This window comes from Pygocentrus nattereri, chromosome 4, assembly GCF_015220715.1.
Source record: "Pygocentrus nattereri isolate fPygNat1 chromosome 4, fPygNat1.pri, whole genome shotgun sequence".
Taxonomy (NCBI): Eukaryota; Metazoa; Chordata; class Actinopteri; order Characiformes; family Serrasalmidae; genus Pygocentrus; species Pygocentrus nattereri.
This window is the reverse complement of record NC_051214.1, coordinates 19,990,493-20,003,797: the sequence shown is the minus strand read 5'-3', so window position 1 is coordinate 20,003,797 and position 13,305 is coordinate 19,990,493. Positions and strand designations below refer to the sequence as shown.

Genomic DNA, 13,305 nt, shown 5'->3' with positions numbered 1-13,305 from the left:
TTTAATGTAAGCCAATGGAACCAGACATTCATCATGAAATTTAGTCAGAATATCAAAGCCAACAGGCATTTTCAAATTATGTCAAAAACAGGAAAACGACAAAATGGAAATACAGGGTTTTCTTCTGACAGCAGCAATATATACATTTAATTCAGTTTTAATATTTAATATTAAAGGTAGGAGCAATGTGGGAACATGTCAACTGGCATACATGAAGCTGTTCACCAGTTAGTGATGGTAACTGTAGCAGAAGTAGTTGCTGAAAGATCTAGTTAAAGACAGCAGATGGTGAAAGACCACTATGCCAGTCAAAAGCAAAACAACTCAACATTCACTGAATGTGCTAGTAACTTTTGCAGGTTTCCATAAATCTATTTCAAATGAGCTCACGACTGTCAGACTGTCAAACAGGCCGATAATACTGGCTAATGACAATGATCTGTGGTTCCATCAGTATAGGCGAGGTCACAAGTCGCATACGAACAGACTAGGCCAACTGCCATAATGAGGAAATTTAACCTGTTATTGACTTAATTATTGCAAGTAACAATTTCATTGTCTTTTTCGTTAAATGCTAATTCCCAAATGACCAGAGGAACAGCTTGAGCTCAAATAAACAAATCTTGCCCACCGCTGCACTCTACAGGTGTTAAAACACCCGCCTGAAGTTTTCTTATTTTCACAGGACCCATAACGTGTGACAGTAAATGCCCTTTCTTTCTTTTATATACACGTATTTGTCGCAAACCAACTAACTAAAATGCTCAATTTGCTTGTTTTGCCCACGTATTGGCTAGTAATTGTGAAAAATAGCTGTGGTCTGCTTAAATAATCGTGATAAGATCAAACAGCGGTGATCAGGTGATTATGTAATAATTGCGACAGGCCTATTTTTGACTTTCTTAGTTTTGACATCACTCAACGTGTGAACAATGGAACAAAAACTCTATGGCTGTACCACATGGGGAACCCAATATACTGCATGGCTGGTCATTTTGAACTCAACATTGAATGAGCAAGTCCTGACAGTGGGAGAACGGCAACAATTTAAAGGAAGACTTCAGCTTCTGACTGAATCAGATTAAATCCGCTAATATAGAAAGCTTACCAGTTGTTGTGCTGGTGGTGGATGGTGTAATAGCTGTAGTAGAGGATGATGTAGTCTGAGCTAGTGATGGAATAGGGGACAGTGTTTGAGTGGTTAGTTTGGTTACTTCATCTTGTTAGACAGATTACAGGATGGATTATACGTGGATGACCTAAAAGGTCTGCTTACCAGTGGTTGTGGTTAAAGGAATGCTAGTAGTAGCTGTGTAAGAAACAGTAGCAGAAAGTGTTGATGATGAGAACAGAAAAAGAACAAGCATCGAGCACGTGCATCTACATCAAACCTTGTGATATAATCACGTAGAGCATCTTTTCAACACAATGCTTACAAACGTTAAATGGAATAAACTGTGGACAATTTGTTGTAATTGCAAACCAAACCTGATCTACACTATATTTCCAAAAGTATTCGCTCGTATATGAACTTGAGTGACATCCCATTCTTAATCCATAGGGTTCAATATAATGTCGGCCCACCCTGTCAGCCCACGCAGCTAAAAAACAACCCCACACCATAATCCCCCCTCCACCAAACTTTACACTTGGCACAATGCAGTCAGACAAGTACTGTTCTCCTGGCAACTGCCAAACCCAGACTTGTCCATCGGATTTCCAGATGGACAAGCGTGATTGGTCACTCCAGAGAACACGTCTCCACTGCTCTAGAGTCCAGTGGCGGCGCTTTACACCACTGCATTAACGCTTTGCATTACGCTTGGTGATATAAGGCTTGGATGCAGCTGCTCGGCCATGGAAACCCATTCCATGAAGTTCTCTACGCTGTTCTTGAGCTGATCTGAAGGCCACATGAAGTTTGGAGGTCTGTAGTGATTGACTCTGCAGAAAGTTGGTGACCTTTGCACACTATGCGCCTCAGCATCCATTGACCCAGCTCTGTCATTTTACGTGGCCGACCACTTTGTGGCTGAGTTGCTGTCGTTCCCAATCACTTCAACTTTGTTGTAATACCACTGACAGTTGACTGTGGAATATTTAGTAGTGAGGAAATTTCAGGACTGGACTTGTTGCACGGGTGGTGTCCGATCACGGCACCAAGCTGGAATTCATTGAGCTGAGAGCGACCCATTCTTTCACTAATGTTTGTAGAAGCAGTCTGCAGGCCTAGGGGCTTGGTTTTATACAGCTGTGGCCATGGAAGTGATGGAACGCCTGAATTCAATGATTTGGATGGGTGAGTGAACACTTTTGGAAATATAGTGTATTTTTAAAAAAATATCAACAATTTTTCATTGCTATTTTTTATTTTTAGCTATAATAACCCTGACAAATACAGTAAATAGGTTGGTCACGATCATGAAATTTAAGCTTATGATTATCTGTGATATACATAATGCAGTTAATCATTTTATTTCCATTTTTGTTTATTTTATGCGACCAATCCAGCTAAAATCAGCTGATTAGCTCTCTTGCTAATCTTGCTAATAAAGCTCTCTAACTAACACTACGTTGTGATACTGTCATAAAATTTTATCCTGCTCAAGGGTCTACAGATAGAGAGAATCACGTGCTGAGTCAACCAAAGCTCAAATGTGAGTGAAAACCATTTGTTTTGCAATGAGCTATGTAGCTAACAAACAAAAACAAGCTTTTCTGTAAACACGTTACAGCACCCAGCTAAAAGGTACTGAGTTGCTGTCCCTGTGATGCTCCTGTAAGACCCATGACTGTTTGCTGCTTTTCCTTTTGAAAACTTTGTTTCAACTGAACTGAAGAAAATGCACCCATTTCACATTCTGTGTGTTGGGACAGGACCAAGAAAATAACTGTAGAAAACTGTGGTCAGCGGAAATAGTGTAATTTATTAATTATTATTATTTTAATGGGCTAAACCTCCATTTGGTGAACAGCAACAGTTGTGAAAAGAGGAAATTGTGGGCAAAGTATGGGTAAGTAAACTGATTCCATCAAATATACATAAATCAGGCATAACTTCTGACCACCTCCTTGTTTCTACGCTCATTGTCCATTTTATCAGCTCCACTTGCTATATAGGTGCACCTTTTACCCTGTTCTTCAGTGATCAGGACCCCCATGGTCCCTCACAGAGCAGCTACTAATTGGGTGGTGGGTCATTCTCAGCCCTGCAGTGACACTGATGTGGTGGTGGTGTGTTAGTGTGTGTTGTGCTGGTCTGAGTGGATCAGACACAGCAGTGCTGCTGGAGTTTTTGAACACTGTGTCCACTCACTGTCCACTCTATTAGACACACCTTACTTGTCAGTCCACCATGTAGATGTAAAGTCCTCTGAGTGTATTCAGCTGTCCAGTGGCATTGAGTGAGCGGCAGTTTGGAAAGATGTGTCGGCGCTTCGCAGGTCTCAGAGGGAGCCTGTGTTTGCCTTTTTCCTTCACCCTCCTAAAGATGGTAGTATCGTGTGATTGGGGGAGTCCTAACTAGCGGGTGGAATTGGAAATGACTAAATTGGGGAGTAAATTGGGTAAAAATTCAATATATATATATATACACACAAAAACCCCAGCAGCACTGCTGTTTCGGATCCACTCAGACACCACCACCAGGTCAGTGTCACTGCAGTGCTGAGAATGACCCACCACCCAAATAGTACCTGCTCTGTGAGGGCCCATGGGGGTCCTGACCACTGAAGAACAGGGTAAAAGGGGGTAACAGAGTATCAGAGAAACAGATGGACTACAGTCTGTAACTGTAGAACTACAAAGTGCACCTATACAGTAAGTGGAGCTGTTAAAATGGACAATGAGTGTAGGAACAAGGAGGTGGTCATAAGGCATGCTAGTTGTTGTAGTGGTCGTAGAAATTCTGATTTATTTCTATCTTAACTGATGATGGAAACATGAGAGACGATGACCGATTCCACTCATTTTTTGTCCTTCAGTCATCAAAGCCCCTCATAATACACCTTTTATAGATTCTGCTCAACACCAGCAGGCCAGTTTAGGGGTCCTGTCTCCAGGTTGAGTCCAGGACCTTATGGAATTTCTCATGAAGAAATGTAACTTTAGATCAATGCAAACACGGCAACACGGCACAGATTACTGAGAATTGAGCTGCCTAAAAGTGCAAGAGGACAGACTACAACAAAATGACTGTTCACTACCAAGCTGGTTCTCTTGCTTCCTTCAGGTGGTGTTGGAAATATATTTACAAGAAACGAACGACGACCCTACGTCGCAAATACCACTGAGTTGGTGGCTTGTCAGCAAAAAAATCAGTGGTAGCTACTGACAGTTGTATCGGAGATTGAGTATTTTACTAATTCAGTAGCCACAGGTGAGCACTGAAAGCTAAAGTCTTTTCCCCACAATTTTCTCCCCAATTTAGTTGTTTACAATTCCACCCCCTAGTTAGGACTCCCCCAATCACACGATACTGTCAATGCTAGGAGGGTGAAGGCAGCACAGGCTTCCTCCAAGACCTGCGCAGCACCACTCTTTTCAAACTGCTGCTACTGCTGCTACATCAATAGACAGCCGAATGCGAGATCTGCCAGATCTGCCAGGCCTGCGCTGACTAGTATCGCATTGAGTGATGGGGGAGAAGGGGAGCCATCCTACCCACCCAGAGAGAGAGAGGCCAATTGTGCTCTCTTGGACTCCCGGCTACAGATGGCTGTAGCATCACCAGGGATTGAACTCGTAATCTCCTGATGACACGGCCAACGCTTAGACAGTTGCTAAAGCCTTTTTAATGTCTTTTTAAAACACTCGCCAAACAGTCGAACAACTCACAAATCTGTCACGGGAGAGTGGGAGAGAGTTTCTGATCAGCTGTTTTTACTAACTGGAAAAACACGGCCACAGTTTTTGTAATATTCATAAAAGAAATTTACAGATTATTTTTAGCTGTCTGGTGACGAGCGCTTGGCTACCTGGTTACACATGATAAACGGTTTAGTTTCTCAGCAACGTCAGCTTAATACGAACAGCAAACATCAGCTTGTTCGGTAGGTCAGTGATCAATCACACCGCCTCACTGCCGTCACTCCTACCACGTCCATATCAGGGTACATCACAGTATTCAGACACCAGCTAGCAGACGACTGGGTTTCTCTATTCTGTCACAGTAGTTTGAGGGGTGAACCGCAATATCAACACCAGTCAAAGTCTTTTAGCTACGTTTGAACTGAAATCGGTGCTTTTTTGGTCTTGTTTGATGTACAGTATCATCAGTTCACTGCTTCAAAACAGCTAGCCTGGAATGATAGCAACCGGCTTGACCACCACTGAGCTTCTTGCTTTACAATGCTGTGCAGTCATCAGCCTCAGATCTTTTCTTTCCCACTTTACTATAATACTTCATACTAATAATGTTTGCTATCCAGGGTCGACCTTAGGAGGATGGGTTCCCCTTCTGAGTCTTGGTTCCTCTTAAGGTTTCTCCCTAGTTTAGGGAGTTTTTAAAAGTCGCCGCTGGCTTGCTCATGGGGGCTCGGACCCAGATTTTCTTTTCTTTTCTCTCTGTAATACTGATTGTTCTGTAAAGCTGCTTTGTGACAACACCTGTTGTAAAAAGCGCTATATAAATAAATTTGCTTGCTTGCTTGATAGCACTCTCCCACTCTCCAATGCCTCACAGCTTCCTCAGTTTACTTTCGTTTAAATCAGGGCTGTAACTCACATGTACCACTTCTTTCTTTCTTTCTTTGTGAACGCACTAATACTAAAATATGACTGAGCGCTGTAACAGGGCTGTAATTGTGAGGAGCAGACGTGATTTAACGCTGCTAAAGCTGGTTAGGAAGTACGGAATGAGGTGAGTTCCAGTACAGTTACTCCGCTGATCTCGTCACTCACACTCGGTCACAGGAGAACAGATCCACAGGGAACATATATAACTCCACGTTTCAGATGCTGCGTCAGTATATTTGGGGACTCATTTTACTCGTCCCCTCCCACTCTAATCATGCTGAAAAACTTGGAAGTGCGCCTTCTCCTGGCGACAGCAGAGTAGTGTCACATTCCTTGCAGTAGAAAACACCACCAGGATTATGTGAGAATGGTGTATTATATCAAACGTTTATCAAGCATTTCTATCAAGGAAATTATATCACGATAATTATCGCCCAGCCCTACCTCCAATAGAAGTATACCAAGACCTGCAAATGCCATGATGCTGACATGGCTGGCACTTGTGATCACAAGCATGAACTCAAAAACATTGTCCCTTTACAAGTCAGTCATACGAAGGAAATAAGTAAATGTATTATGATTTATGTAAACAAAAATGTATCTTGTATATGACAGAGGAAAGCAACACATGGTTAAATGAAGCTGCTCACCGGTTAGCGGCATGCTAGTCGTAGTAGTGGCAGTGGTCAGAAGCTCTGGTTATAAAGACAGCAGAATGAGACAAATTACACGAGAGGGCTAAACATGAAATTCTGAGCGAACAGCAAAAACACAGCGAACTGCTTCGGCTGCTGACTGGAATCTGCTTTTACACAAATATTCTACAGCACAGAAAAAGAAGAGGGAGGAATTTCGACTGGCCCTGCCCTCTTTTCCTCAATATTTACAGCACTGTGCGAAAGTCTTAGACACATTTTCCAAATCTATTTATTTGTGTACTTTGTGTTTATTTGCTGAGAAAAGTGTTAATATTTGAATAAACAAAATGTATAGAATATTAATTAATAATTATATAAATAAAAAATAGTGATTTTCTGGATGTTATTGTGTTTGTTTACCCATTTTCAAGCCTCTCCTCAAGGAAGCCCAGTATTATATGTAGTTAGTTAAGCCCAGTATTATATGTAGTTAGTTAAGTCCAGTATTATATGTAGTTAGTTAAGTCCAGTATTATATGTAGTTAGTTAAGTCCAGTATTATATGTAGTTAGTTAAGTTCAGTATTATATGTAGTTAGTTAAGTCCAGTATTGCATGTAGTTAGTTAAGTCCAGTATTATATGTAGTTAGTTAAGTTCAGTATTATATATATTTAGTTAAGTCCAGTATTATATGTAGTTAGTTAAGTCTAGTATTATATGTAGTTAGTTAAGTCCAGTATTATATGTAGTTAGTTAAGTCCAGTATTATATGTAGTTAGTTAAGTTCAGTATTATGTGTAGTTAAAAAGCAGCTCCTGGTTTGATCAATCAGTGCTTCAGTAAATTGTGCTCATGATGTAATTGATGATATTAACAAGTCTCTGTGGCGGCTGTGAAGGTGTCAAGGAAAAATATGGACCCAAGAAATTCTTGTTACTTTTTATTGTTTTTATGTTTATTTGAATTATGAATATGACTTTATTCTAATGTTTATTGTGATAAACTCACTGCTTAGATGCCTAAAACTTTCACACAGTGCTGTATATTATTTAAGACTGGGAGTTTGTGATGTTTATTTGAGCTGAAGAGAGAACCAACAGTCATATTTCACAATATACACAGTTTACAACCCACAATCACAATGGTCAGTGAGGCTTACCAGTAGTGGTAGTGCTGGCTGTGGTGGGTGTGATGGGTGTAGGAGCTGTAGTAGTGGAGGATGATGTAGTTTGAACTAGTGATGGCACAAGGGCAAAGCGTTTGAGTGGTTAGAGCACATGTTAGCACAATTCCATACTGTTAGGACGAGAATAAGGTGAAGGACCTAAAGTCCGCTGCTTACCAGTGGTTGTGGTTAAAGAAATGGTAGGAGTGGTTGTGAATGTAATGGTAGTGGAAAGTGCTGATGAAGAAAATGGAAAATAAATGAGCACTAGGCACATGCATCCACATCAAACCTTGTGACATGTAGCTGGAGTATCTTTAATGCTACTTATACAGTAACATCTTCTGTGTCTGTTGAGGTTGTCTTTCCAAACAGGTCATCCAAATCATACATAAACTGAGTATTTCTATCGTGGCAGGTCAACGTGCTCGAGGGCAGCATTCGTGAGGCTGCATGACACTTAAGCTTTTCATAACAACTGACACAAACCTGCAGAATTATTGATTAAGGGCTATTCCAACAAGTGTCAGGCTGGCTTTTTCAACTGTGATGTCATTTTACCTCCTCAAGTGTTACGACAACTGATGACCGCTGGAATAAGTGTTTATAAATGTCTGCGTAGGGTTGTGTCAGCTGTCGTGACAGGTGTTGTGCAGCCTTATGAATGCTGCCCTTCAATAAAGTGTCATCAAGTTCTTTATTCCTGAAATAAATGCACACTGTTACATAATGAGTTAATCAGCTATGAAACACAATTGTAACACCACACGAGTATCATCACATCTCAAAAACCAAGCCACTGAAGGTTACATATTAGCCATAGAAAGATGAATAAATAAATAAATATATAAAAATACACCACTGTTTAAAGGTTTGGAATGACTTCTCATATTAATACATTTTCTCATCACATATAAAGAGATAAACAGTCAAACCTTAAACAATGCAGATTCTGAAAACATCAAACTACAAAACAATCAGATTTTAGATTTTTTTTTTTAGATGTTTTAGCAACAACATAGTTTCTTAAGGATAAATAACATCCTGTATTGATGTATTTATGCTGTATTGATGTATTTATGCAGAAATCTTTGCCACAAGAAGTGATTTTTCATTCTGAAACAACACAAGTCCATTTTCTTAATAACTCAGTTAATAATGACTATTTTACAACACAATTTTGATGCATTTTATCGCTAAAGTTTATATTTTTTCTACAGATTTTTTGTAATTCTATAAAATTTATGAATTGCATGAAGTTGCACAGGACTAATACAGTCATATGCAGAAGTTCAAACACTCCTGTTCAAATGACAGGATTAGCTGAGTGAACTGAACATGTCCTCTACCAAGAACACACTTAAATATGGAATTTTTCTACAAATTCAGTGCACGATTTCTGTTGATTTGCTCTTAAAAGTGCCATAACTTTGGCATAGGCATTTGGCATGTTTTATTTTTTTTCCAAAATAATGTTAAATTGAGTAAATAAACTATAACTGTGCATTCAAAAGTGAAGACGTGTGCCTCTGTAGAGGACGTGTAACTTATTTTCACTTAGAAAGTCAACTAAAGATGTCATTTAACCTGGGATGCCCAAACATTCATATATGACAATCTTATCCAGAGCAACTTACAATTTGATCATTCTACACAGGTAGGCCAAGGTGGTGTTAGGAGCCTTGCCAAAGGACTCTTATTGGTATAGGGTAGGGTGCTTTCCCAGCTGGGGGATTGAACCCCAGTCTACAGAGTAGAAGGCAGAGGTCTTACCCACTACACTATACCAACCACATTTATCTGCCACCACACCTCATCTGTCTGCTTTTACATTATTAAAAACATTAGTTAGAACTTTGGTAAAGTTAAACAAACAAACAAATAAATAAAGCTTCTCAAAATAATTCAAGCACCTCTCATGGAACAACCTCTAGGCTAATTTAAAGGTGCTATTTTGAATCAGAGCCACTGCAGTCATTAAAAATATCCACCTGAAGGATGGGATGTAATTAAAAGAAGATAATAATGAGGCCTTAATTGGAAGTGTGATCCCGTTCATTTATGAACTCCTATTAAAAACATTATCTCCGTCATTCCACACAAGCTCATTATTCCTGCAACATGCATTCAATTAAAACACATTAATTACCACCTGCTGGGAATTATGCAAATGATATTACTCTCCTTCAGTTAAAGGGCTAACAATGACACAACGTGACACTTTTTTAGTCAAAAGGCTTCAAAACTGAGGAAGGCTTGGGCGGATGCTTACCGTTGGTTGTTGCATTAGTAGGAATCGTGTTAGTGGTGACAGTGGATGGGGCGGTAGTAGTTAATGGTGCTGGTGGCAGGAATGGAGAAAGGTTACACTGGCATTAAATGGATGTTAGAGTGGCACCGAAAATGCAAAAAAAAAAAACAATCCACGGAGCAACTGAACAGTACTGAGCGTGGTAAAGGGGCGACATCCATGAAAATGAGAAGCACAACTGAACCAGACGTTAAATGTTAATCATGACGTCTCCCAAAATAATCAGAGCACTGACGGCCCAGTATTTCATCTTCTTCTCAGCCACCTAACTGATAAAGCAGGTTTACTGCCACTGTGGTGACCAGAAACGGAATATAATATTCAGTGTTCACTGTTTTTATCACTCGATTGAATTGTATTGATTTTGTCCTGATTGGCGCCTCCCAGTCCTCCATGTGCTTGTGTTTACCTTTTGGTCTTGTCCATGTGCTTCCTTGTTTTGATTCTTCCCTGTTCTGCCCCCTTGTTTCTAGACTCACCTGTGTCTTGTAAACCCTCTGGTTAACCATCTGTGTCTTGTTACCTGTTCCTGTATTTAAGCCCTGTGTCTTCCCGTTAGACTGCAGGTCTTTGTATTGTATTATATTGTATGACGTTTGCTCTTCTGACCTCAGTTGCATGTTTAGTCTGTTTTTTCGTTTTGTCTGTCCCTCATTCTCTCCGTGTTGGCTCTTTGACCCTGGAGTGTTTAGACCCTGATTACGGATTTGCCCCTGATAAATCTCACTTCTCTCAGCGTATGCGTCCGCCTCATCATCACTCCCCGGTGTTACAGATTTATTACAAAGCGTATGGACATATTTTCAGACATCAGTCAAAAAAGTGTAATGTTCTGGTGAACTAATCGATCATGTATCAGACAATAAATGCCACACTGCTACTAAATGTCACTATGTCACTAACTGTGCTGTGGATTTCTTCTCTAAAACATTTCTGTAACTTTCATAGAATCACATCATTATTTCCGTGCAACAGCAGTTAGACAGAGCAATTCAAAAACAAAGTTGCACGCAATATGCTTATATTGTTATTCACTTTATTAGGTATTTTTATATCTTTACATATTTGCAGCATTTTGATCATCTTAGAATATTCTTTCCAGCTGTCTTTGCCCTTTTTTCTTTTCTATATTTTTTTTATATCTGTTTCAGATGAGTTGCAGGATGATCTACGTTAGGCAACTCAATTGCAACTAAAGTTGCATGAAAGTTTCACCACATAAATCAGGCCTTAGGAAGCATTTCGCAGTCCAGGCGAACACAACACAGCTCATTTTATTGTTTTCCCACTGTCAAAACGCTTACATTTCTTTACTACTTTGCTATAATATTTAAAATCATAATTAATAAATAATTTTTTTTTATCACAAAGAAATAATGAATATCCAATTACTCTACACTTTGGGGCTTCTGTCAAGCATGTTGACTTCTAAGGGTTCATTAGCTGAGTTAGGTCAAATGTGCTGATAAAGCAAAACAATGAAATCTGCCATCTCCAGAACCAGTGGTGGGAAACTGTGGTTATGCAGCAAGCACCAGCTGAAGGAGTGGGAATATGGGGAAATTTTAAGACTGGACAGCGACCTTTTATGACCTTTACTAGGGATGTTGGTGCTGTTTTCTCCTGCCTGTTTGATGAGGGAAGTCTGCTGGCTATCGGCATGTTTGAGGGGGTTTCCTTAATGGGGTGAAACAGTAGAGTCAAAGGTTCTGCATGTGAAAACAAGCACGCTGGTTGGACTGGATATGGATTAAACTAACAAACAAGGATGAGCAATGATAAGAAAGGGAAAGAGGGTCGCTGTAGATAAGCAAAGTGTTGTGGCAACACAAGAGGCTACAGACTCTGACAAAGTAAAAATGGTACAATCTTAAAAATTCCGAACTGTGAGTGGTGAGAAATTTGGTCATGTTTGATGTAAAAACTTCAGAAGATTATTGAAAAGAGCAGTTTCCTCTTACCTGGGCAGCCCAATCCCGAGGAAGAACAGCTGGTGGTTTGAGGAGTCGTGTATGGTAGGGTGGTACCTTTGAATAGATTGAAAAACAATAGTTAATTGTTAAAAGTAATGATGCCCATGGTTGCATTAAGCTGATTACCTAATTTATATATATATGGGACCAGATGGAAGCACAATATTCTGCTAATAGAGATGTTCTAGGGCCTAAATTTCAGTGTGGGATTGTGGGTATTGTGCATAATTTCAGAGATTCCTGCAAATCTAACACAACATGGAAAATTCCCGCAGACATTTACAGCAATGTTTAATAACATTGTGGCAACTTGCAACTTGTCAAATGGACCGACTTCCGCTCTGGACAACACACTTGGCGCTCTCTCTCTCCCTCTATCTATGAGCCTACAAACTCCCTCTGCTGCTCCAGCACCTCTCGCTAACATTTACAGTCAGGTTTCAGTGATGTGGACTTGAAGGCCTGCAAACATGGAACGCTGGCTAAAACGTAAATCTACATCATCTGAAGTGGAACCTGATCAGAAAAAAACATGGAACCCAAAAGGGAACAAAGAGCAGTGTTAGCGATGTCAGTGTTAACGAAGTGAAGCAGCAGCACAAAGACATGTTTCAGACTAGCTGGCTCAGAAATTCTCTGTGGCTGGAACAACTGTGGCTGCTCGGTGCTGTGCCTTGTACCAGCCCATGTTATAGATGATAAACTTTAATGCGCCACTCAGATGCCGTTTCTCACACTGCAGCCTTGAAAAGAAAGCGTGAAGCAGATTCAACCAAAGAATGTGATGGCTAATGCTGTTGAAGTTGAGCAGGCAGGAAATGAAAGGGCTTCTCAAAACCCCTCACCTTATAGCAGAAAACTAATTGGCTAATTCAGAATTTGGTCACCTGGTTAAATTCAGTAAAGGGACAGAGTGTCCCTCTTTCAAAAAGCTTTCAAAAAGAACAGGACAAGGTAGGACCTATTGTTAAGCTCACAAGGCGTATCCCCCCAAAGTGTATAAATGCCCCCTATGTGACACATTTAAGGGGGGGGGGGGGGGGGGGTTGTGTGCGCCTGCAGCACAATCCCCAGCAAGGACAGCTGGTAGAGAGCCACTAGTGGCTGGGGATGGAGCGCCTGAGCTCTGCCGAGGGACGTGAGTGACTGCAGGAGGAGGAGGACGATGGTGCTGGCCATGAGAGGCACGAGGGCAACGAGCAAGTCTCAAGCTCTGGCACCCAGGTCCAGCCCCAAGTTCGCTGCGGAACAGGGGGCAGGGCCCAGGCGTCGGAGCTAAGGACTGGCTTGTTGCCCTTGTGCTTAGGCGGAGCAGCGAGCTCTCGTACCCTCTGAGCTCGGGTACTCAGCTTATCTGGCTGGCAGCATGAGTACCTTTTAAAAGGAGTTGAGATGGAACAGAGCGAGAGAGAGGGACGAGCAGCATCTGAAGACTGATTGAGGAGCTGAAAAACGAGTAAAGACTGAAAAGTCTAGCTAGT

The 13,305-nt window shown here is 40.8% G+C and overlaps 1 protein-coding gene across 3 annotated transcripts in view; it reads right to left on the bottom strand.

The window, feature by feature from the left end:
- The window catches only part of adgrg6 (adhesion G protein-coupled receptor G6), a 121,094-nt gene that overhangs the window by 65,512 nt on the left and 42,277 nt on the right, over positions 1-13,305 (bottom strand). For 2 of the 3 annotated variants that reach the window (XM_017701075.2, XM_017701076.2), the window contains exon 5: positions 11,813-11,878. In XM_017701075.2, coding sequence (XP_017556564.1) covers positions 11,813-11,878 — 66 coding nt within the window. Of the gene's footprint in view, positions 1-1,108; positions 1,169-1,276; positions 1,310-9,812; positions 9,882-11,812; positions 11,879-13,305 lie in introns of all 3 variants that reach the window. The other variant, XM_037537391.1, reaches the window with a different exon arrangement.